Source organism: Gekko japonicus, unplaced genomic scaffold, assembly GCF_001447785.1.
Source record: "Gekko japonicus isolate JY-2015 unplaced genomic scaffold, Gekko_japonicus_V1.1 scaffold1165, whole genome shotgun sequence".
Taxonomy (NCBI): Eukaryota; Metazoa; Chordata; class Lepidosauria; order Squamata; family Gekkonidae; genus Gekko; species Gekko japonicus.
Window position 1 is genome coordinate 386298 of NW_015170311.1, and position 25744 is coordinate 412041.

The window sequence follows — 25744 nt, forward strand, 5'->3', positions numbered from 1 at the left end:
AGTGAGAGTCTCACAGTCACAGGCTATCAGTCTTAGGAGGATGAATGAATCCCTTAGAAGGGACACTTCCTTGGGTGATAGACTATAACATCCTCTTGTACCAAGGATATATGCCTTGACCTGGATAGCCCAGGCTAGCCTGATCTCATCAGATATCAAAAGATAAGCAGGGTTAACCCTGGCTAGTATTTGGATGGGAGACCTCCAAGTAATACCAAGATCATGAGGCGGAGGCAGGCAATGGCAAACCACCTCCAAACATCTCTTGCCTTGAAACCCCTACAGGTAATCAGAAATCAGCAGAAATCAGGTGTGACTTGACAGCAAAACAACACCAAGGATACCCCTCTGGGCTTGGGGGTGGGAGCTTTTCATAGTGGGTTATTAAATTATTAGGAATATAGAGGGAAGTAATATGGATAAAAATACTGAGCCCTAAGGGTTACTTAAAAGTGGGCATGTACTATTGCCCACCCTGACCTGGATAGCCTAGGCTAGCCCAATTTTATCAGCTCTCAGAAACTAAACAGGGTCAGCCCTGGTAGTATCTAGATGGGAGACCTCCAAGTAATACCAGGGTCATGACGTCAAGACAAGCAATGGCAAACCACCTCTGAATATCTCTTGCGTTGAAAACCCAACCGGGTTGCCATAATTCAGCTGTGACCGGATGGCACTTTCCACCTGATGGCACTATCACCCCACCTGATCAAACCCGTGAGACTGATTTTGATATGGAGAAAGAAATAAGAAAGGTGACTAAAGCAGATAATGTTATGACACTGGGAGACTTAACTACCTTTACATTGATTGGGTAAACATGTGCGTGAGACATGCTGTAGAAATGAGATTCCTGGACATCATAAATGACTGCACACTGGAACAGTTGGTCATAGAGGCAATAACAGGGGTAGTGATCTTGGACCACAATGCTATTAAGTTCAGCATTCATGCCAATGGAAATTATCCCTAAAGTCCTAAACTGTAACATTTGATTTCAAAAGAGAGAACTTTACAAAAATTAGAATAGTCAAAAGCAAGTGGAAAGGGAAACACAAGCCAGTCAAATCCCAAGAGGATGCTCAGAAGCTATTTAAAACCACATGAAACCCAGATAGAATTCATTCCCCAGGTTAGGAAAGGTACTGCCAAGTCTAAAAGAATGCCCTTATGATTAACAATGCAAGTCAAGGAATCTATAAAAAGTAAAGAGGCTTTGAGTGGAAGGTCTGCCCCAATGAACTGAACAGAAGGAACCACAAGTTCTGTTAAAAGAAATGTAAGGGGGGGGGAATCTGGACACACACGACCCAATCAGTTGAACAAGTATAAAGCCAACAGTCGTGATAGTCTGACCCACAATCAAACAGTCATAAGACTTATAAAGAATGCAGTTTATGTATTGCAATCTAAAGCACTATAACATGATACACAACGTCGTATCCGGATTACATAACAACGTTTCAAAAAATGAACCTTCTTCAGGAGATATTATAGTGGTGCCAAAGCTCTCAGTTTCATAAATGTTAGACAACAAGTCTTAAGAACATTAAATTCAGATAGGACACTGATCTCAATTAACATACAGGCTCAAAATATGCTGCTATGTTTCTACTGGATCACTGGCGTAATATTCTTGTCTAACATTTATGAAACAGAGCTTTGGCACCACTATAATATCTCCTGAAGAAGATTCATTTTTTGAAATGTTATGTAATCCGGAGACGACGTTGTGTATCATGTTATAGTGCTTTAGATTGCAATACATAAACAGCATTCTTTATAGGTCTTATGACTGTTTGATTGTGGGTCAGACTATCACGACTGTTGGCTTTATACTTGTTCAACAAAAGAAATGTAAGACCATAACTAGGCATGCAAAAAGAGAATTTGAAAAGCAGGTCGCTAAAAGGATCAAGACAAACAAACATTCTTTAAATGCATCCAGAGCAAAAAACAAACCAAAGAAGCAGTTGGGCCTTCAGATGACCAAGGAACTAAGGGATGACAAAAGGATGATGAGGAGCTGGCAGAGAAGCTCAATGAATTTTTTCCTTCTGTATTCACTGTGAAAATGTGGGACATGAATCTATGCCACAGCCACTGTTTTCAGGAAGAGAATCTGAAGAATGGAGTGAAACTGATGAGAGATGACGTTCTAGACCTACTGGGTAAATTAAAAACCACTAAATCTCCAGGTCCTGATGGCATACACCCAAAAGTTCTTAGGGAACTCAATGTGAGACAGTTGATCTACTAACTCATATATGTAGCTCATCACTAAATTCAACTGCTATATCAGAAGACTAGAGAGTGGCAAATGTTACACCAACTTTTAAAAAGGGGTCCAGAGAGGAACCAGGAAATTACAGAACAGTTATCTTAACGTCTGTTCCAGGCAAAATAGTAGAAAATGTAATCAAAGATAGAATTGTTAGACACATAGAAGAACAAAGCCTGCTGAGGAAAAATCAGCATGGCTTCTGCAAAGGGAAGTCCTGCCTCACTAGTCTTTTGGAGTTCTTTGAGAAAGTGAACATGCATGGCTTCCGGTTTATGGCAACACGCTGGCGGACACATCTCCCGGACCTCCCGGGGATGTGATCTGTGCACCACTGGATAGGAGGGTCGCCACCCCCCCTAGCCATGGAGCTTTTGAGGGGCAACCTCTTCACCAGCAGGATGCTGGGGAATTGAGGCACTCCTCCACCCCGACGGTCTTGCCGCTGAGTGTCTGTATGGATCTAGAGCCACTGACCGGGACAAGCGTCAGAGATCGAGCATTTTAAACGTGTTCCGAGCGAGGTCGTATGACCAACAATGAAAAGTGAGTCGGGTTAAAGCGAAGACAGGAATATAAAAAGAAAGCTCCCCCTGGGAATGGTGAGAAAAGTGAGCGGGGGAGGGGCCCCTCCCGTATGCATGAACTAAAAAAAGATCTATAAAGGAGGGGAGCAGAAGAAAAAGTGTTGAAATCTGTTTTGAGAGACTTACTAGAGTGTTGATAGGCGCATAGGCAAAATTCAGAGACTTTAGCAAGTTTTTATAAAAGTAAACAATCCACAAAGATGGCAGGGAAGAAGACGGAGAAAGACAAACAAGCAAAAGTGAAAGCAGCAGGGAACATGAGCCCTCGACCGGGAGAGGGCACTTTCTCCAAAATGGCAGATTCTTTGCGCCCTCTGCTGGACCAGATAACTAACATTAAACAGCAGCTGACAACTCTAAATCAGAATCTGACAACTCAGCAGCTCCAACTGACTGAAACTTTAAAACTGATGGAGCAAACAGCTGAGAAGGTGAAGGAAATAGACGGCAACACTAAAAAAGTTAAGAAAAAGGTGCAAAAGCGGGAAAAGAAGCAAGCTTCGAAAGAATCCCAGTTTTTACAGCTGCAAATGGAGAAAGCAAATTTGGTCCTCCGGTTCCAAGGGTTCCCAGAATTAGAAGACGATAGTCTAAAGCAACTTGACTGAAGCATTAGCCCCAGTTACGAATTTGAAAGCAGAATATCTTGTAAACGAAACGGATGTGGTCTACAGAGCCTATTCTGTGTACATCAAGAAGAAGACTCTGCCTGGGGAGATAGTGGTCAGATTCTCGAAGAGGCATGTGAGGGATTTAATCCTGAAAGCAACTACAGGAACACTCTTGAAAATTGGGGGCAACATTATCAGGATTTTAAAAGACATCCTATTTGAAATAAGGCAAAAGAGGAAGAAATACAAAGACTTAATCCTTTTTCTACAAACAAATAGCATTGCCTACAGATGGCAAATTCCAGAAGGTGTCAGTTTTAAACTACATGATAAAAAGATAAAAGGGTTGGAACACTTTCCCTATGAGGAAAGATTAAAGCGCTTAGGGCTCTTTAGCTTGGAGAAAGGACGACTGAGGGGTGACATGATTGAGGTTTATAAGATTATGCATGGGAAAGAGCAGGTAGAGAAAGAGGTACTTTTCTCCCTTTCTCACAATACAAGAACTCGTGGGCACTCCATGAAATTGCTGAGCGGTCGGGTTAGAACGGATAAAAGGAAGTACTTCTTCACCCAAAGAGTGATTAACACATGGAATTCACTGCCACAGGAAGTGGTGGCAGCTACAAGCATGGACGGCTTCAAAAGGGAATTAGATAAGCATATGGAGCAGAGGTCCATCAGTGGCTATTAGCCACAAGGTATAGCTAGGGGCTCTGGGGCAAGGGATGCTCTGTCTTCTTGGTGCTTGGGGGGGGGGTCAAAATAAGGGAGCGGCTGCACCCAAACGTGCTATCAGTTGAGGATTAGAAAAGATAAAACCAAGTGAAGGCTGAAGGACTCTGAATTGTGCCTTAAAATTCTGTTTTTATTATGGATGATGCTCTTGGGTTTCTCTTTAAACAGTTAAATTAATGGATAAAAAGATAAATAATTTAGCATAACCAACTATGTTCAAAGTAATACTAGCAAGATTAATACTTATATAAGCTGTTGTTATGATTTCCTATTCTTGAGATTTTAGTTATTAGCGGTTTTCTTTCCTTTCTCCCTAGATGTAGTTCCCCCCCTTCCTATTTTTTCATTGTAGTTTATTTAAAAATGCAATAAAAAATCCCCTCCAGGGGGCCAAAAAAAAAGTGAACATGCATGTAGACCACGGTGACCTGGCAGACATTACATACTTGGACTTTCAAATGGCTTCCCTACAAGGTACCTCACCAAAAACTCCTATGGGATAAGAGGATGGGTTCTCTTATGGATTAAAAATTGGTTAAATGACAGGAAGCAAATAGTAGGAATTAACAGACAGTTCTCCCAATGGAGGAAAGTAAGCAGTAGGGTCCCACAAGGATTAGTAATGGGGCCAGTACTATTTAATTTGTTCATAAATGATCTGGAACTCGGGGTGAGTAGAACAGCTGAGTCTGCAGATGGCATAACATTATTCTGAGGGTGACTGTGAAGAGCACCAGGAGGATCTCCACAAATTGGGTGAGTGGGCAACAACATGGCAGATAAAGTTCCGTGTTGGTAAGTGTAGGGTGTAGGGTGACATACATTGGAACAAAAAAAAATCCCATCTTGCACTATAGGCTAATGGGGTCTGAACTCGCTAAGATTGAGAGGAAAAAAGATCTTGGGGTCATAACAGATAGCTCAATGTACGTGTCAACCCAGTGTGCTGTAGTGGTAAAAAAGACAAACTATGTTGGGGATTATTAGGAAAGGGACTAAAAATAAAACAGCCAATATCATGGCCCTGTATAGATCTACAGTGCGGCCTCACTTGGAATACCATGTGCAATTCTATCTCAAAAAGGACATAGCAGAGCTGGGGAAAGTATAGAAAATTACAAAAGCATTAAACAAATGGTATTTAATTTAATTTAATAGGTATGCCAGGGAACTATGAGGCGACACTGTCACTGTTTTCCCATGATTTATTATGGTTTTCCCCCCCCCCCCCCCAGGTTTCATTTTTATAAAAGCCCTTGCACATTTAATACTTGGTTCTGGTCCTCAACAATGTAATAAAGGTACCTTTCATTAGGCATATTGTTTATGGAAGAGAGACTGGAGCTTACAGTGGCAAGCATTTAACATGTACATGGTAAATTGGGGTCAAACAGCTATAAAAGGACTGGAAACATTAACTGCCATAAAAGCAGAACAGCAACATGCACTTTCCTGGCTTTGACTCAATCCAATCCTCAGAGTGCTAGACTGGCATCAACCCCATCTTTTCCCCCAACGGGGCTCTTGTTTCCAGAGCAGTTGCCAAGACTAAAGAGCCCAAGTTTTATATTGGGACACACAGTAAATAAGCTAAACTGCCAAAAAGATAAATGTTTATATCTTAATTAAGGTTTATTCCCTAATTAAGCTTTATTCCCAGGTGTAAAAAAATTCCACCTGTTCACATACATTTCTTCCACATGTCACTATATAAAATTCAGGATGGGGCTTCTAAATTTAGTGTAAACACAAAGTGGTTTTAAACAAATGAAAGATACAGTAATTTTGTGCTTTATTAAAAGTGAAATTCTGTCAACAGACTGGAAGAGTATGTGTGTCTATCAGAATGCAAAACTAATTTGTTCTTATTACATGTACTATGTAAAATACAATGAATTTACATCCGTAATTATCACTTGCTTCACAGAATACTCAGTAAAACAAAAGGATAATGTTTTAATAGCATGCTTGTACAATACTTCCACTTGTACAATACTTCCACAATTAGGGATTTAGGTTAGATAAGAACTTATCAACATTTTAAAAGAATGCTCCTAGCTTTAACATTATTGTAACAAACCAAACTGAAAAAATATTTACTTAAATACAGTAAATATACCCTTTCGTTAGACACAACTCAATTTAGACATCAATTCAAAACCATGGTTTAATTAAACTAACCATAGTTAACTGACTGTCTAAGCCCACACCACCAAACTAACTACTAGTAGAAGGAAGAGATTGGATTTATACCCCACTCTTCACTACCCAAAGAAGTCTCAGAGCAGTTTACAATCGCCTTTCCATTTCCCTCCCCACAACAGAAACCCTGTGAGGTAGATGGGACTGAGAGAGATCTTTCGACAACTGCTCTTGAGATAACAGCTCTGAAAGAACCTGTAACTGACTCAAGATCACCCAGCAGCTGCATGTGGAGTAGTGGGGAATCAACCCCAGTTCTCCCAGATTAGAGTCCGTGCTCCTAACCACTACACCAAACTGGCTCTCTAGGAAGAAGAGGTCTTCTCTACCACTGTTCTGCCCACCACCCCTTGGTGGGATAGTGTGGTTGGGATACCTGAAAACTCTTATGATTTTACCATTGAGGTTTGGCAAATCCTACAGCGTCATACTTGGCATGGTGACATCATTTCTGGGTATTTTCCAGAAGTGATGCCACACCATTAGTGTGATGTCAATCCCCCCTGTGGCTGCCCACATGAGGGGGAACAGATTTTAGTTCAGTTGCACAGGCTTCTATTTAAAAATAGGCCTCTACCACAGATGTGAACTAATGGATTTGCACACAAGGATCCAGTTATTATATATATTGTTTGTATCAGTCTGCTTTATTGGGTTGCTGAGTGTCTACTTCTGCCCACTCCTCAAGGAAGAATTTTAAATGCCTACAAGTGGGGATGTTTTCTCCTGAATTACCGAAATTTGGCAGGTTGGGTCTCTTGGTTGAGGGGTACAATCCATGAGAATATCATTCCAATTAGATGTGTGTTAGATAGTTAATGCCATAGCAAATTTTAAAAAAAACTGATAATTTAAAAAAAGGAAAAGAAATATAACAATAGAAAGAAAACTAAAATAACCCAAAATGATTTTTATACATCATTTAATATTTTGATGATAATACAAGAAGAATAGTATCAGACAAAAAAATACAATGAATGTTATCAATCCTAAACTAGTTCCTCTGTGATGCCTATGTTGGCTTCTTGCAGTGTTTGACTGTACAGGCTTTAAAAATAACCTTAAAATCTATGTTTTGCTATAAAGGAGTGACAGATTATATGAACCAACTCATTACATGGAACAAGGCTTTGATTCCTTTAGAAAATGCAATAAATTTTCCCCAATGAAAGTGATCTGCTTTCACTCCCTTTCCAAAACTACACGTAATTTTTAGAAATGAAGATTGATAAGCAACCTGGATTGTGAAAAATCTTGCTTTGGGTAAAATAAGTATTTGGTATGTGTACACACTTCCACATGTCAAACCAAAGAACCACCATTTCCAAAGATGCACTTCTTCCTTTGGAGCAAACATAGTACAAAAATCTATAATATATTCTTTTATTGACTTTGTGTTGTTCAGTGAGGGGTGGGAGGAGGTGGTGCCAGCATGGGTTCTAGCCTGGCAGGCAGAGGTGATGGTGCAACAGGATAAGCAGCTTGGCTGGCCACTAAGTGAGAGCAAAATTGGGAAGACAAGGGTGTAGGGAGCATGAGAGACGTCACAGCCAGGAGAATCCAGGAAGAGGAGGAGGTGGGAGGGGGAGGAAAAACGAGAGAAAGAGGAGGGGATGGAAAGGGCTAGCAAAGGGGTGGGTAGAATCAAGATAAAAAAAGGATGGGCTGGGATTCTCCCCAACCTGTGAGTCTCATGAGTCCCCCATGCACAGTGCGGGGGAAGAGTAGCATAGAAGGGGTGGGGAGAGGGGAGGAATCGAAGACAGTGGAATCCTCCCCACAAGGTTGCGGGGGGGGGGGGTCCCCTGCTTGTTATCACTATTCGCTATACAGAAAATCAGCACATATAACCCAAACAAAACAGCACCAAACAGATCTCATTGGAACAGTTATTAAAGCAATATTTACAAAAATAAAGATAAGATGTTCAATTTAAAAAGGAGCCTATAGGACATGCAAAAACAGCTTGGTATCAAGCTGACTGGCCATTGCTGGAAACATGATGCTGGACTAGATGGAGTGAGTGACTGATGCAATGGGTCACTTCTTACTTTGTTAAATAATTTTTGCAATGACAAAACAAAAAAAAAGTCTGAAGGGAAATCCTAGAAATTCCTTATGTGGCAGAATATTTAGATTCCATAGTTTTAAGGAAATGTTTTTAAATGCAAAAATGCTGCAGATGAGCATAGGTGTAGTAATGAAAAGGAGAGATTTCCATATTGAATGGAAGTATAAAATCCCTGCTGACATCCCTAAGGACCAGTTCTTTCACAGTCTTGCACCTGGTGCCATAAAACTTTACAGCCATGCTTCTGAAGTGCAAAGCTGATTAAAACTGCAAATTGTTCAAAAAACATTTCACAGACTGGGAGCATTCTAAATTGGGGACACAGAAGAAGAACTAGTGTGGTGTGTTGGCTGTATAGCCTTGGACTTGAATCCCTGCTCAACCATGAAGCTCACTGGGTACCCTCAGAACAACCAAGCTGTTGATGAGTCGACATATGGCAGCAGCACAGGGCTGTAAACTCAGAAGAAAAGCCTTCATCCTAAAGCAGCCCCCACCCCCGCAACTGACTGACACAGGTATTCCTCTGAAAACAGTTTGTTCTTTCTGTAGAGCTATGGAGTAACTAACTACACAGATTATTTCCTGTTGGTTCTTTCTGTAGAGCTATGGAGTAACTAACTACACAGATTATTTCCGAAAGGGAATACACTAAAAGCTTTGTTATCCAGTACCAGGGGTTTGCTAGTTAACCAAATGCGCCAGATACTCAATTTCATTGTTCTGCCCTACTCCCTAACCAAAGGAATCTACAGTAAGCATGCCCCACCTTCATTGGTAATGCCGTAGCAACAGCCTCCACACCTGGCAGAACCCTTTCCCAACAGGTAAAGAAACAGGGCAGCTACATGGGAGCCCTCCAGCACAGCTGGTGCCTGACAGCATGTGGCAGCCGGAAGGAGAAGGAGACACTCAAGGATGACATCAGATAGCACAGCTGGCTGTCAGAAGCCCAGCAGTGTTTGAATGGATCAAGCTGGCCAGCTGGAAAGGCAAGAGCAGGGTGTACACTAGAAGATTCAGAGGTTTCGCAATTGAGGGGAAGGAGGTTGCCATCTGGCTGGTGCCAGTTTAGTAAGCATTCTGGATAATCAAATACCAGATAACAAAGGTTTTACTGTACATGTAGGTCTTGTGTAAGGACATCTGCCCAGTTCAGGCTATCTTGGCTTCCCTGGAATGGCACAAATATTTGTGCTGGCACAAGGGGCAAATAAGGGGGGGGGGGTCAACTTAATTATCACATGGCATTGTGTGTAGAACAGCCAGGAGATCCTAAGATTGTCTGGCAGCCAAATGTTCTAGCTCTTTGAGTGTTATGCACCACTAGGTGGCAAGCTATACTTGTTTTTAAGGCAAGAGATGTTTCAGAGGTGGTTTGCCATTGCCTGCCTCTGCATCACAACCCTGGCATTCTTTGGAGATCGCCCTTCCAAATACTAGACAAGGCTGACCCTGCTTAGCTTCTGAGATCTGACGAGATCAGGCTAGCCTGGGCTATTCAGGGCAGGGCAGGAGGTCAGCTCATGGACAAAAAATATCAATGCATATTATCACTGTCCATCTTATGAAACCTCCTAGTTGTTCTCCATATTTTCTTCCTTTCAACTAAATCAGTTCATGATTCCTTCCTCTTCATTTATTACTGTTGTACAGTTTCTAAAAAAGCCTCACTATAGCAAAATACTGCTATTGCCTGCTTTGCTTAGGTAGTGGATCCAGATAGGACACTTCACTGACCCTTGCCTTACTACCTGTAAGGCAAAGCTACCTAATTTCCATCAAGGATTAATATGAATATTGGAAGACCAAGTTCTGCTCATAGGTGTTCATTGTTTTCAGTGTTCCTGCAACTACTATGTTCTTTCTTTATTTCCTTCAAGGCTGGATGCGGTAATGTAGTAATTAGGTCCAATTGTGAGAACCTGTGCTCAGTTGTATAGCCTGATGGGTCGGGGAAATTAGGTGCCGTTCCCAACATACTTTGGAAAGTTCCTCAGAAGAAAATCCCTGATTAGACAAGAGAAACTACATGATGCCATAGGGTAGAAAGCTACAATAAAATGTATAGGCCAGAGAGACACATGCTAAAGCCATGCTAGTATGTTTAGATATTATATGCTTCATCATGATGGGCTGCAATGTATAGAATGCTTTTATGCTACTGCTTGGATATTATGCTGCAAGAGATCAATGTCTTAGATAGAAAAATTAGCTTCTTTATTTTCTCATTGCTAAGCTACAGAGATGGCACTGCATAATTAACTCTATTAATAATTTAAATAAACCTTTAAACATTTTACAAGGTCTGGTTTTCTTGTGTGCCTCTAGGACCTATAGGTCTGGGAAGTTGTTCAGGGGTTCCAAGCAAGGGACTAGGAACAATAACTCAAGGGGACACAGCCAAGGGTCTTTGACACCACTTATTTCTACTTCCCCTCCAGTTTCCACTACTCAGTTTTCCTTTAAACTGCCCCTCTGAGTATATAAGCTTTACTCAAGTTTACGTGAAGTCCTAGTTTAAGGACAAGCCACTCCCAGAATGATCCCCAGAAAGTAGGTAACACATGCAAGAGGTTAGCAAAGCTACTCTTCAAATGGTTCTTTTAAAAGAAACATTTGAGATATTTTTCTTATCATTATTTAAACTCATTTCTATTAAAATCTTCTTCTTTTTTGGCAAGCATGAGTAAGTTGATTGCCTGGAGATTTTGGGGGTGGAGCCTGAGGAAGGCAGGGTTTGTGAAGGGGAGAGACTTCAGTGGGATATCGTATAATGCCATAGAGCCCACCTTGCAAAGTGGCTATTTTCTTCAGGTGAACTTATCTCTGTTGCCTGGAGATCAGTTGTAATAGTGGGAGATGTCTAGCCACCACGTGGAGCCTGGCAACCCTACTGATTGATTCAGAGGTTATATAAAAACTCCAATACATTCATTACACCCATCAAGGCTAAACTGTCAACTCTTATCTTTTTTCTATCCATTACTTTCTAAAAATAGAAGCTTTTAATTGTGTCTTCCTACATGCCAAGACTCATGACTTTATTCCCTTCAGTCCCAGCCAGCACTCTTTCATTACCCACAACCATACTTCGTTTTCCTGTCCTTAAAATTCTTAAATGGGTTTCTTTAACTGGTTACAGGGGTAAACCCAAAAGACGTGTCTCAAAGGACATAGCATCCTGGGGCAGAACTAGATATTAATTTGGAGATCCATGAATAGAATATTTTGTTTATAAAAAAAAGGTTAAAAAGCCATTCAGATTGGGGGCTGTGCAAGTAGGGGAAAGGGTTTTCACCTTTCTATTACTGCCTTTTCCTGATCTCAATCACATATCCTGCTCTCTGAGCAGGAGGAAAACAGAAGACACAATATGGCTACCCATTTTTTCCACTTATGGAGGAAAAAAGCAGCTGGTGAATGGGTAATTTGCATTGGTAAAACAGTGCAAGAGGAAAGCAAAAAACCCCTCCTTTCTCCCAGCAGGATGTCTGTGATACAAATTACCTTCTGTTGGTCTGCTTTTAGTTTTTAAAAACAAACAAACAAAGGGGGTGCTAATCATTGATCTTCGCAGTCATCTAGATTGACCCTCAGCTAACAAATGGGGGAGCAGTCAGCCAGGCCGAGTGAGAAAGAGAAGATATATCTGATTGTTACAACATTTGCAGAATTATAACAGGACCTTAGCGTTGCACCTAAACTTTTAATATCACAGAGTAAACCATAAAAGGAAATGGCTCAAAAGCTTATTTCCAGTTTCCAAACTCTTAAACATTTTTTAAAACTCAATTTAGCTGTTTTCAAGGAGTTAAAAAATCAGTCATCCACATACATTTAAAGGGGGTCTCTGAAGTATAATTCACATGGAATTTCCTTCTATACTAAGCTGGGGCTCCATATGGAATAAGTTAGCAATAGAAGCAATTAACAAGACACAATTTTTAAAAGGTTTGTTTTGTTCAAAGCTTAGCAACCATCTGGAACAAACGTGGGAGAAGAATTTGATAGAAAGGAAATAGCTGAACTTTACTGTATATTAAAATTGTTCCCATTCCTATGCTCTCTATTAATGCAGATATCATTAGCACTAGTATCATCTGTAAAATTTAATTTTTATAAATAAAGGATACTAAGCAAGCCTTGCCTTTTTTGTATAGAAAATACAATGTTTATATCACACACAACCACACACCACACACATATTTCAGGAGTTTCTTTTAAACATGGTCATCTTAAGCAGAAAAAAAATGTAGTTAAATAAGAGCTATAATAATTAATTAAAAGAGTTGAAAGGAACAAACCCACTGAGAAAATACTTTTTAAAGGAGAAACATTATCATAAGCATATTTAAATGCAATGGAAAGAACAGATTAATTTCAAAAGAATAGTCTGGATGAACAATAACCGGCATAAGACAGAAATACATATTACTACAAAGGACTGGTAAAAAACTGAAGTGTCAAAAAGACCAAAGACCAACATCAGATGGAAAATAACTATATCCTCCAAGATCTCTAAAGAGACAACATACCTTTTCTAAATAAATCTAAGTATGCTGTTGAACACAGAAATGATGTGTATGCTGAATAAATTAGGAAGATGAGCAAATGATGCAAATAATGTTTTAATGTCGTCCCCCCCTTCTTCTAAGAGTGCAATTTTCAGTAGAGGACATGGGGTCAGGTGAGGCAATGAGGCAACCAAACCATATGCAAATGATGCAAATAATGTTTTAATGTCCCCCCCACCCTTCTTCTAAGACTGCGATTTGCAGTAGAGGACATGAGGTCAGGTGAGGCAAAGAGGCAACCAAACCATTTCTGGCTACTTTGCATGTATTTATCCCAGCTTGCATATTTAAAGAATGCATGGACTGATTTAAAAGTTTTCTTAAAAGCCCCACAGGCTCACAAATGAGAAGCTGCTTACTTCTTGCAGTAAGTAGTCTTTTGGAAAATGGGTGCAGGTTCAACGGATATGAGATAGAAAAACACAGAAAACACGTAAATTCTATTTAGAATACTATTTAGCTTATTGTTGTGATCATGATAACAATTTATAAACAATCAAGACGTACTTTTCTTCTTTGACATGGCAGCTGAATCATGTGAAGGCAAAAATGAATCTATTTGAAAAGCTTTTGAGCAATTTATACCCCTAACAATTTCTCTAGGCTTCATATACGGCATTCATATTTGAATGGGGGAAAGAGAGCAGGAGCTGCTGCCTCTGTTGTTCCCCACCAACGGGAAGGCAGAACAGCAGGGTAGCAGGCAAGAAAGAGGGCACAGTGATGGGGAGGGTGGATGAGCAAAACGCCAGAGCAGTGGGGATGGAGAAAGGAAAGAAGAGTGGGGGGAAGGGGTGTACAAGATTCCCCCACCCCACAAGTTTCTGTAAGGTTTCTGTCGGTGGGAAGTGGGAGACCAGACCAAAGGGAGAGGCAAGTGACCAAAGGGGAAGGATGGAAACCACCACCACCCATGCAAGTCTTGTAAGTCCCCACTTGTTACATCTAATTCCTGTAGGGTTGCCAGGTCCACTTACCTGGCCAGCGGGGAGCTCCCGACATCCTTCCAGGAGACTGGAAGTGATGCTGGGCTACTTCTGGTAAAACTGGAAGTGCAAGCCCCAACATGATTACGTCACCTGGAAGTGACACTCTGATTTTGGGACAAAACCCTATAGTGAATTTGGCTTCAAACCACATTTTTGCCCAAAAACCAGAGCATCCCCCTCAATATGATGACGTCAGTTATGGGTGATGTCATCACATCGGGGCCTGCACTTCGTTTTAACGGAAGTCATCTGGGAAAGTCAGTTGGGGGCAGGATTTCCCCCTGCCAGCTATCTGGCTAACGGCAGGCAAGAGCCCACAAAAGCAGGGGTTCCCCCACTGGGAGACTGGGAACCCTAAATTCCTGTGTGGGACCACCACCAGTGTTCCCTCTAAGCTGAGTTAGTGTGAGCTAGCTCACATTTTTTTAGCCTCTGGCTCACACATTTTAGTCTTTGCTCAGGAAAGATGGCTCCAGAGCAAACTAATTTACGCAGTAGCCAAATCGCTCGCTCACGACTTTAACGCCAGTAGCTCACAAAGTAGAATTTCTGCTCACAAGACTCCACAGCTTAGAGGGAGCATTGCCCACCACACAAATTAAAAAATCTGAACAAAGCCCTGACCTGGATAGCCCAGGCAAGCCCAATTTCATCAGATCTTGGAAGCTAAGCAGGACCAACCCTGGCAAGTACTTGGATGGGAGACCTCCAAGGAATACCAGGGCTAGGATGCAGAGGCAGGCAATAACAACCCCCCTCTCTGAAACATCCAAGCCCCACTAGGATTCGCCAGAAGTCAACCATGATTTCCAGGCACACAAACATACACAAAAAAATAATAAATCTGAACAATGAGGCCATGTAGGCTAGAAGAGAGATTTTTGCAGCACTGAAGAAAACTTCCGAGTTTGCTTAAAACCATGTTGGAAGGCCCATGGCATCTCCCCATGGTATCTCATCAATGACCTTCCTCATTGATGAAAAATGAAAACGAGCTGGGAGGGGGATTATATTCAGAAAAATGCAAGGGAGAAACTCCTTTCCCAGTTCTATGAGGCTGATTCACAGCCAAATTAGATGATACCACATCCCCTAGTCCGCCATAGGGATTCAGCACTGTTTGTTTTTAATTTTCCAAAACACTGGGGGGGGTCAATACTGTTGGGGACTTGAGTGTTGAGACGATCCTGTCCCTCTTTCACAGGGTGGAGGGGCAGAGTCTATCATCTCTCCAAGAAATGGTCCTCTGAAGGATTGGCCACCCTGCAGAATTTATAAAAGTTAAAAAACAAATTCTATAATGGCATTTTGTCCCCAGCGCAACTTCAGAGATACTATACCATCTAGCTATAGCATCTAGTATGACCCTCAATTGGTGCTTTCAGGCAGTTGCCATTAAGAGAAGTTTAAAGAGATGGGAAATCCAATCACAGGTCTCCAATAACCTGCTCAGTTTGTCCCTCATTGAGAATACAACCAATTTCAAGATGTAAGTGTTACTCTCTCTTTCTCTCATTGTCAAATAACTGAATAATGAATGGGATTGTCCTTCCCCATTCTCCCCCTCCAACAGGAATAGTGGAAGGTTATTAGAGAAGGGATACGCACAGCTATCTTTAGCACTTTTGAACTAAGTTCTAATTTATTGCTTCCTTGGATATACCCTACAAACATGTTCTCCATAGTAATATCTGAATGGCACAACGTTTCTTGAAATTACTTTTGGAGTTGCATACTTTCACACAGCCTCCAGCCCACAGCCAAGCCTTAAATGTAGTATACTCTTTATGATATGGAATGTAGAGTAAGCAAAATGTGTATATTAAGCCACTTATCTTTATAGACTTATTCTTATGCTAAATGGCAAAATCTGTAACACATGAAAAACAACAAAAATTATAAGCAAATATGAGCATCCTTTACTATTATTAGAACTGAATTCCTATTCTGCATGCTTTGCACTGATACTGAATTTAGGATTTACCCATAAAATATTTGCAGTCATGGCTCTTTATTGTACCAAGAAGAAAATAAAAGGGCTGCACCAGTCATTGGAGATAAAAAATAAGGTTAAGGTACCATCAGCCTTGGCCTTATTTTTTATCTCTTTATTGTGCCAAACAGGCTTGCCCTTCTGTGCCAAGGAAGCCCAAATTCTATTACAAGGTTCAGTCACATAAATTAAACAAATATACACCAATCTACTTAACAATGTATCAGTATACATTCCAATCCCAAAGAAGGGCAATGCCAAGGAATGTTCAAACTATCGCACAATTGCACTCATATCACATGCTAGCAAGGTCATGCTCAAGATCCTGCAAGCTAGGCTTCAACAGTACGTTGATAGAGAACTGCCAGAAGTACAAGCTGGGTTTCGAAGAGGTAGAGGAACGAGAGATCAAATTGCCAACATTCGCTGGATTATGGAGAAAGCAAGAGAGTACCAGAAAAACATCTACTTCTGCTTCATTGACTATGCTAAAGCCTTTGACTGTGTGGATCACAACAAACTATGGCAGGTCCTTAAAGAGATGGGAGTACCAGACCACCTCACATGTCTCTTGAGAAACCTGTATAAGGGTCAAGAAGCAACAGTTAGAACCGGATATGGAACAACTGATTGGTTTAGCATAGGAAAAGGAGTACGACAAGGATGTATATTGTCACCTTGCTTATTTAATATATATGCAGAGTACATAATGAGAAATGCTGGCCTGGATGAATCACAAGCAGGAATTAAGATTGCTGGGGGAAAGATCAACAACCTCAGATATGCAGACGATACCACTCTAATGGCAGAAAGTGAAGAGGACCTTAAGAGCCTCTTGCTCTAAATAAAAGAGGAGAGCGCAAAAGTGGGCTTGAAGCTCAACATCAAAAAAACTAAGATCATGGAATCCGGCCCAATCACTCCTTGGCAAATAGAAGGGGAAGTCGTGGAAGTAGTGACAGACTTCACGTTCCTGGGATCCCAGATCACCGCAGACTGTGACAGCAATGAAATTAAAAGACGCCTGCTCCTTGGGAGGAAAGCGATGGCGAACCTCAACAGCATGATAAAAAGTAGAGACATCACCCTGCCAACAAAAGTCCGCATGGTCAAAGCAATGGTATTCCCAGTAGTCATGTATGGCTGCGAGAGTTGGACTATAAGGAAGACTGAGCGCCGAAGAATAGATTCTTTTGAACTATGGTGCTGGAGAAGACTCTTGAGAGTCCCTTGGACTGCAAGAAGATCAAATCAGTCCATCCTAAAAGAAATCAACCCTGACTGTTCCCTGGAAGGCCAGATATTGAAACTGAAGCTCAAATACTTTGGCCACCAAATGAGAAGGGAGCACTCACTGGAGAAGACCCTGATGCTGGGAAAGATTGAAGGTCAAAGAAGACGGGGATGGCAAAGGATGTGATGGTTAGACAGTGTCATAGATGCAACAAACATGAAGTTGAGCAAACTTCAGAGCACGGCGGAAGACCAGAAGGCCTGGCGTGATCTGGTCCATGGGGTCGCGAAGAGTCGGACTCGACTGTGCAACTGAACAACAAAAAACTTAACAATGCATAATTTAGTTTGCTTCCAAAGCTTAACTTGTTAGTTTTTGATGTACTAAAGTTGCCTTGTGGAAACTTCAGCACATCAGTGTCGGGCAGTTAATATGTTTTGAATATTCCCTTCTATAGCAATAGCTGATAATTAGCTCTGGCATAGTACATTTCTGCTCTCTCGGACATACCAGTTATGTACATGTGGGGGTGCATTCATATACATCAGGTTAACTTAAATGATGAAGTTACCATACAGTGACTTCAACTCATTTGAAAACACACGCACATCAGATTTTCCATATATATCATAAACATTTTGAGGTATAGAATTCAGTAGTAGAATTCATGATGCTTGTGTTATTAAATGACAAATACAATAGTAGGATGGAATTTTATCTCATGATAAGAAATACAGGACTACTAGAAGAATGACATGATGCGCATGACATAAGCCATTCACAATCTCTCTCATTTCTGAACCTTCAGGTAACTCATAATTATGCACCTCATAATGTTGCCTCTTTATCAATGAGAGCCAGGAATTTACCAGTGTTAGGTATTCAATTCCTTGCACAGAATACTCCCAACCCTGGTTATACAAGTACATCATACTAGCTAAAAGTTTACAGAACTTCTTTATCGATTCTTTACCAAAGTTCTTCTTTGATAAGCTCCTCCTGCAGTCCTGTTAATGAAACTGCAAGTCTTAGAAAAAATATACCACAATATGAAATGTTAGTGCCTCAGTCAAGGAACAGTTATAATATAGGAACACAACCCTGGTTAAGTCTCTTGTTTCCTCAGACATACCTCCAAGAAAAGTCATTTTCAAGAGGCAATTATTTACAGTACTGCTAAATGAACTAACATCATACTCTCAAGTAAGATTTGGTTCCCTTGGTTTACTTTATAAAGGTTACAACACTTCTTAGATAGTTATTCTTCCAGGTTGCCACAAGACCAGATCACGAATTAAAGAAAATATTTGTCCGCCTCACATATACTACATACCAGCATACAGGCAAACAAAAATTTTGCAGCTGCTGTTTCTGTGAGTTCTAAATTAGCATGCTGCCAAGGAAAATATTTTGCAGCACGCAAAACATTAAACAAATGTTTCGGAGAGAATAAAGCAAGTTACACTGTGGTATTAAGCAAAGCAACTGGGAACTTTTTTCTTACAACAGTTACCATTTAAGTATACTTTGTCAGGAACAAAATGCCATTTCATCAAGCAAGACCATGTGATTTTTGTTTCTATAAACATTTAAAAGGAAACAAAAAATTCTGGTCAAAATCAGTCATCCTTAAACCAAACATATGAGTTTCGATCAATATTTCCTTCCCCACTATGATCATCACAGAGAGGGAGAGGGAGAGAGAGAGCGCATCCCTGAATATATAGTTGCAGGACACAGGTTACTTCCAATTCCAATAACCTTTAGGGGGGGGAGAGAGAGAGAGAGAGAGCGCATCCCTGAATATATGAACACTGAAGCTGATGCAGAATGTTGTGGCTAACTGTACTTCCTAGTAAACTTGGGGAGGTAAGAACATAAGGAATCAGTTCTCTAGCAAATTGCTAGCTTCTGGACTGCTTGCTAGTTGCTGGACACAGGTTACTTCCAATTCCAATAACCTTTATTGGCATACCATAACTCTATGAAAGGAATAGCAGTACAAATCAACCCATATGTCAAGGTTACTTGCTTTCAACCCCCTTCTGTGGCCTAGGTTCAAAACACCTAAAGGCTAAAACCACACATGATGCTGGAGATCCATTATCACATGTGAGTTTTAGCACCATGAAATACCAGTGTGATTAAACGACAGCTGCCATTTGAATACTAAAGATACTCCTTCAGGTTTTCATGTATTTGCAGGTTTAAACTATATTAAAATTCTCTCTTTTTTTGGGGGGGGATCAAATACAAATAATATAAGTTTAGTCATAACTAAGTTCCGCCAAAACCAACAGAATGGTACTGTCATGACTAAGTTACTTAATTATTCCAAACTTTTTCTGGACTTTACTCCTCTGAGGGAAAAAATGACAAACTGAAAAATATCTTACTTGATCTGTCTTCTCTGGCTGTTTTTTATCTGCCTCTAGAAGGTGGCAGTTTTCTTTTGCCAGTTTCTGGATCAGTTCAAGGCGCCCGATGTCCTCTTGTTCTTGAAGTTTGCACATAACTCCTGCCTTCAGAGTTGGAGGGAAAGTGAATAGATATTTAAATCCACAATCCCAGGACATGACACGGATGTTTAACTTTACAAAAAACTCCTCATTTTCATTGTTCCCTCTAACTCTGACTTTTATGCCTAAAATAATATTGCTTCTTGTTGCAAAAGGCACAAAAAGTTCTTACTGATATAATTCTTCCATGCTATGCTATCTGCTTAGCAAAATGAAGACAGAACTAAATCAACTGCTACTATGGGTGCAGCTAATATACGAGCAGTATGTTTGTTCCCGTCAACTTGTTTCCTGTTACATAAGAGAAACGTAGCAAGAGGTTAGAAATCCATGGGAAAGTTAGCCAAGAACAGCCCTGGAAAAGGATGGAGAGCAAGAGAGTCATCCCTAAAAATAACAGCACAATCTTGTATTTCTCACACTCCACCCTTCTTTGTGTGCATGTAATATTTCAGCTGCTATATGTTAAATACAAATTATGGCAAGCAAATACATAATAAATAATTCTTATGTTTCAGACATATAATTTTATCTGGAAAAGTTTTAAAAACAAATGCTTAGTTTTGTATCAAACAAGTCAGTCAATTATTTTGATTTTTCAAATTCACTTTCTGTATCAGTGCATGTGAATACAAATATTATTATGAATGGAAATACAAGACTGGCTCAGACCAATAGCTCATTGGCTCCACCCTCTTCTGAAAGGCAGGGACTTCCACTTACCCCTCCCCCAACATGTTTATTCACATTATTCAGACAGCAACGACTCACAAACATAAGAAATTAATTACATGCATTGCTCTACAGTACATGCAGAATCATCAGCTCCAGATAAACCAGGAAAGTCACTAGCTATAGAAAAAGTCAAGTCATCATCACAGAAGCATAGAATCATAGAGTTGGAAGGGGCCATACAGACCATCTAGTCCAACACCCTGCCCATCCATGTTCACTCTTCAATCTAACCTGGTAGAAATTTATTTCCACCTTGGTAAACCCACTGTTGGGGGGATGGGCACAAGGCTACATGTGATTGTTGTATGGGCTACATGGATCACCACCCTACCCTTAAAAAAAGAAAGTTCTGTGCAGAAACACACTCAGAACAGCTCAAGAAGTTTTTGCCCATTTTACTTATTGCACAAAAGAAAAATTACACACTACTGCACTTTTTGCAGTAGTCACAGCCCAGTGTTGAATGTGCACTTTCAGTTGTAAAGCGAGTCCTGGAAAATATATCCCTAGAGGAAAGCCATAATGCCAGTAAATGAATCAGCTAAAAGTGGCATGAAGGTGAAATATTGGATCCCTGGGGAAACAGAGGGCAAATCACTTTCATCACATTCAACTCAAAATATTACTAAACAAGATTTAAGGAGCAATGTTAAACAGGTCTACTCAGAATCTCAGGTCTGTTCAGTGAGACTTGCTTCCAGAAAAATGTTCTTAGAATTGCACTGTTAAACTCAGAAATTATCCCTAGTTTTATACCAGGGCCCATTTTGTGTATTGCCTATAGACAAAGTGGGAAAAAATCATTTCTGCCTTTAATATTTTGGAGTTTTTAATTCTATCACTGGGTCTATTCAGATGGTAAGTCAGCACTTGGCAAAGTAGTCAACTGGACACATAACTAATACAGGACAAACTATGATGACTCTTTTAACAAGTCAGGTCAGGATTCTCCCAACCCAGATGACTTTTCTTGCAGCTTCACTGCACTTATGGAAAACTTACTTCCCCAAGTACACAGGGCTGAACTCATATCAGCACTGTCACTGTGGCACTGGAGAAGGAGTGGGTCCAGTGCCCCCCCCCCCGGAACCATTTTCCTGAGTTGAAGCAGCCCAGGGGGTACTTTTTGCCCTGTTGCATGTCTGCATATGCTGTCATCTCTATTGCCCGGCCTTGATAGAAAAATACTGTCCTACTTTTTCAAGTGGTCATAAAATCCAAGGAAGCTGGGGAGTGGGAACATTCTTTTTACCACTTGACAAAATAATACAGATGATGGGCTTGCTAAGTGGTTATATGCAGACCTGGTAAATTACTACTTGGCAAACAGCTATCTGCATTCACCTCGGTTTTACCTGTAGAAAATAATTCTGATTTTACAGTTTCAGTCATACTGTAATATATTCTCTCTTATCCTTCCACTATTATTTATGTTCCATTTCATCAATCTCCATGTAGCCAAAACAGACAGTAGTGGACACTGATAGACACACTTTACAATATTTGTGAAACGTCAAGACCAGCTTCCAGATGAACTGATTGACTGGTTTCACTGAAATTAAATCATTACTGTTTTCAATAATCCACCCATATAATCTTATTAGCATGCTGCTTATTAGAGCAGATGAATGCTTAATGAATTCTTTTGTTTCTAGATCTTGAACAAAAAACCTTGAAATTAGTATTCATATAAACTAATTATGATAACAAATGGAACCAGAGTGATGAGAAAATTCTAGACATGAAAAGCTGCTAAATGATGGGTCATTTCAGCTGCTGTGTAGTAACCTCTTTAGTAATAACAAGTTTGGTTTACCTACCACTGAAATATATCATCATTTCCCATTGAGTTTCTCTAGAATATCTTGTATTTAAGCAGACATCATATTCTGGAGGCTTCAAATCATTCAATAGGAACAGCAAAGCATTCTCTCAATGATCTTACTTCTCACTACTCTGTCCCAAAGCCACACCTCTAGTTGGTAGAAAACTGCTAGAATATGTACAGATGCAAATTCAGTGAATCTATGCAGAAGTTAAAAAAAATTCTGCTGGGGCAAGCAAGCACAAAGAAAAATGAATTTAATTTCAGGATGGGGATAACTACATAATAAATAAAAAATGACACCTAAATCTTCACTAATTCTCCCAATCTGGTTCATTAATACAGTCAGAAGACCAGATCCACAACTATACACGTTTGATTATACATTCTCTAGCATTACATTCTGTACATGCGTTTGCTTCATGATATTTTTTTAAAGACTCTCAGAAGGAAGAACTTAAATCCCATGCTTTATTTTTGTATATAGCCAAAATACCCTTCTTTCATTATTTTTTAGAACTCTTCAAATCCTTCATTAGTTGCATCTATATTATAAATTGAGTGGCATTGCATTCACACATCACCTCACTACTTGACAATATCTATTCCACTGAACCAGAATGCCATCACAGCACATAAAATATTGTTATCTCTTCTGATATATTGTATTTGACTGGGTGTGTAGACCCATATGATCTAGTTGTAGAAGTCACTGCCAAAGGTGAATATTGGAGCATCCGTGAATCACTGGCTCAAAACAGTTTGGAGCTGTATAGAAATATTGATTTCTAAATGTCTCCTGCATGCTCCTGTGATATATTTTTCTGATAACAGGCTATGCCTTGTTTCCTGTTATTGTAGTGAAGATTTAGTGATCCATACATTCCAATACTATCATTATTAATAAAAGTGCCAATGATATTTTGCTTAATTTTGCATAAGGTGGGACCCATATGTAGTAATAAACATACTGGTTAGGGGAGGGTACATGCACAAATGAGGGAGGAGTAAAAAATGATCGCCCTCCTCTCTCTTCCATCAGCACATTGAAACTGAAGGAAGAATGAAGAGAGGGTAATTTCGCCCCATTCTCTTTAGCACAGCCCCTGGGATCACATAGGTCTTTGTCCATGAGGGACCCATGACCCTAGAAATCAGCTTTCCCTCATTATTAATAAAAGCTCCAATGATATTTTGCATAAGGTGGGACCCATATGTAGTAATAAACATACTGGTTAGGGGAGGGTACATGCACAAGTGAGGGAGGAGTAAAAAAATATCACCCTCTCCTCTCTCTTCCATCTGCACATTGAAACTGAAGGAAGAACGAGGAGAGGGTAATTTCACCCCCTTCTCTTTAGCACAGCCCCTGGGACCACATAGGTCTTTGTCCATGAGGGACCCATGACCCTAGAAATCAGCTTTCCCAGGGTCAGAAAAGACTGGTGGAAAGTTCTGCATCCTTTAGAACCTTTGGTAAATCCAACCCCATATCACACAATTAATTGTCTACAGTCAAGTCTTAGAATAAGACATTTATTTCTGTCCGTCAGGTGCCTATACTATGAACCCAATGAAGTTAATTTATCATTAGTCTCCATCATTCACATACACATGCAGACAAGGCCCCCCAATAAATACAAGTGCCAAGTACTGAAGAAAGTCTATTATGAGACATAATGACATATCTGCAGGACAGCCTCTCTCCCTACACTCTGCCACAACAGCATTGCTAATATGAGCGGGGCCTTCTGCAGGTGCCATCCTGCAAATGGGCAAAATCAACAACTTCTTATGTGTACTTATGCTTATGTGTGCTGGGGGAAGATCTCTGTTTCTTTTTGGGGTTCTCAGTAAGTGTTGTATTTCACAAGACAATACAAAACATTTCTACCTGTGTACTGTAGATATCCTTGCAGTCTTCTTGCTCTGTTTCTTCTTCACTGTTGATTTCATCATTTTGATTCATTTCGAGGGCTGAAAAAAATGAGTTGTGCATCAGACACTGTCAGGGAATCCAAGGCAGAACCCCATGAATCCCCAAGGCAGTTGTACAAAAGTAACCAGACCTTCAATAAATTTTATTTTTAAAAGGGTTTATGAAATTTATTTGATTTCTAACAGACTTAAAGATTCGAACTACAAGTAACACATTATATCAGAATCATATAGCAGGAAACCAAGAGAACTAGCTTAACTACCTAACATTTTTTCCAGGAGCTGTATTAGATAGCACAAACTTTAAGTCCAAGAGTCAAAAGGCCTTAGCACAGGCATTCTCTACATTGCTAGCAATTGCAATTCAAGTGTGACATACAGACCATTAGTCCATCAGAATCCAAGGTAGCTTTTTTTCACCGGGTTCTTAGCTCAATTATATTTTTTGGTCAAGGAACATCAGGCAATGATGATAATCAGCATACAGTCTTGCTGGAATCTTCTAGAAAATTACCTCACCAATCCCAATCTCTGACCTCCTATCTAGTGACTACAGGTTCTCATGAGAAGCTAATTACCACCTTCCCTACTCTGGCCTTGTAGGTGATATGGACTATGCAGAGTAGAGCCCATTACCAGTCAAATTAACCCTTGAGGGGGAAAGTCAGAGGTGCTTTCCCTAACAGACAGATACTTGGTTTTCTCTAATGCAGTCTTTAGAAAAAGAACTCCCTCGGTACAACAGTCTGGCACTCAGACACGCATGCACAAGCTCCAGTAAGTTCAAGGAAATTTGTTTTTAGTATGTCCAGATAAAATATGGGACACAGTTCATGCATGTTTAATAGTTCTGCAGAATTGGGAATTTCAGCAGAAATAGGATGACTCAGCAATAAAAGTTGCCTCTGCTGACATTCTTCTTCCTTATACTGAACAAAGGTATAGGAACCTCATATTTGATCTGGCAGTCCTAGACTGTAAGCATCTTTGTATACTGTTAAAATCTACATAAGGAACATTTTCACACTCTAACTCAGGTATATTAAAAAGTTACTTGAGACAGCAGTGCTAAATCCTGTTTTTTACTGGAAAGTTGAATAAAATTAAAGTTAGACTATGTATATTATCATAGAACAAGTACAAAACTACTGGGCATTGGTTTCCAGCTAGCTCAAGTATATATTGGCAATGCATAGAACACGGGCTGATAAAATATATTCTGAAATAGAAAATAAGCAATCACAACGGTTTGCAATTCTAACTGTGCATTTTTGCACTATATACAAACTAGGGAGCAAAGTCCATTGTGGACGGAGACAACGGGCGCCTAGAAAGGTAGGGTGGGTGGGAAAAGAAAGGAAGGAAGGAAGGTAGGAAGGAAGGAGAGAGAGAGAGAGAGAGAGAGAGAAAAGAAGGAAGGAAGGAAGAAGGGGAGGAGGCAGGG

At 40.2% G+C, this 25744-nt stretch overlaps 1 protein-coding gene across 1 annotated transcript in view; it reads right to left on the reverse strand.

The window, feature by feature from the left end:
* The window catches only part of RAPGEF5 (Rap guanine nucleotide exchange factor 5), a 176978-nt gene that overhangs the window by 91893 nt on the left and 59341 nt on the right, over positions 1–25744 (reverse strand). The window contains exons 8-9 of the mRNA XM_015417994.1: positions 24257–24339; positions 19680–19805 (exon numbers count right to left, since the gene is read on the reverse strand). Of these exons, the coding sequence (XP_015273480.1) occupies positions 19680–19805; positions 24257–24339 (209 nt within the window). The remainder of the gene's footprint in view (positions 1–19679; positions 19806–24256; positions 24340–25744) is intronic.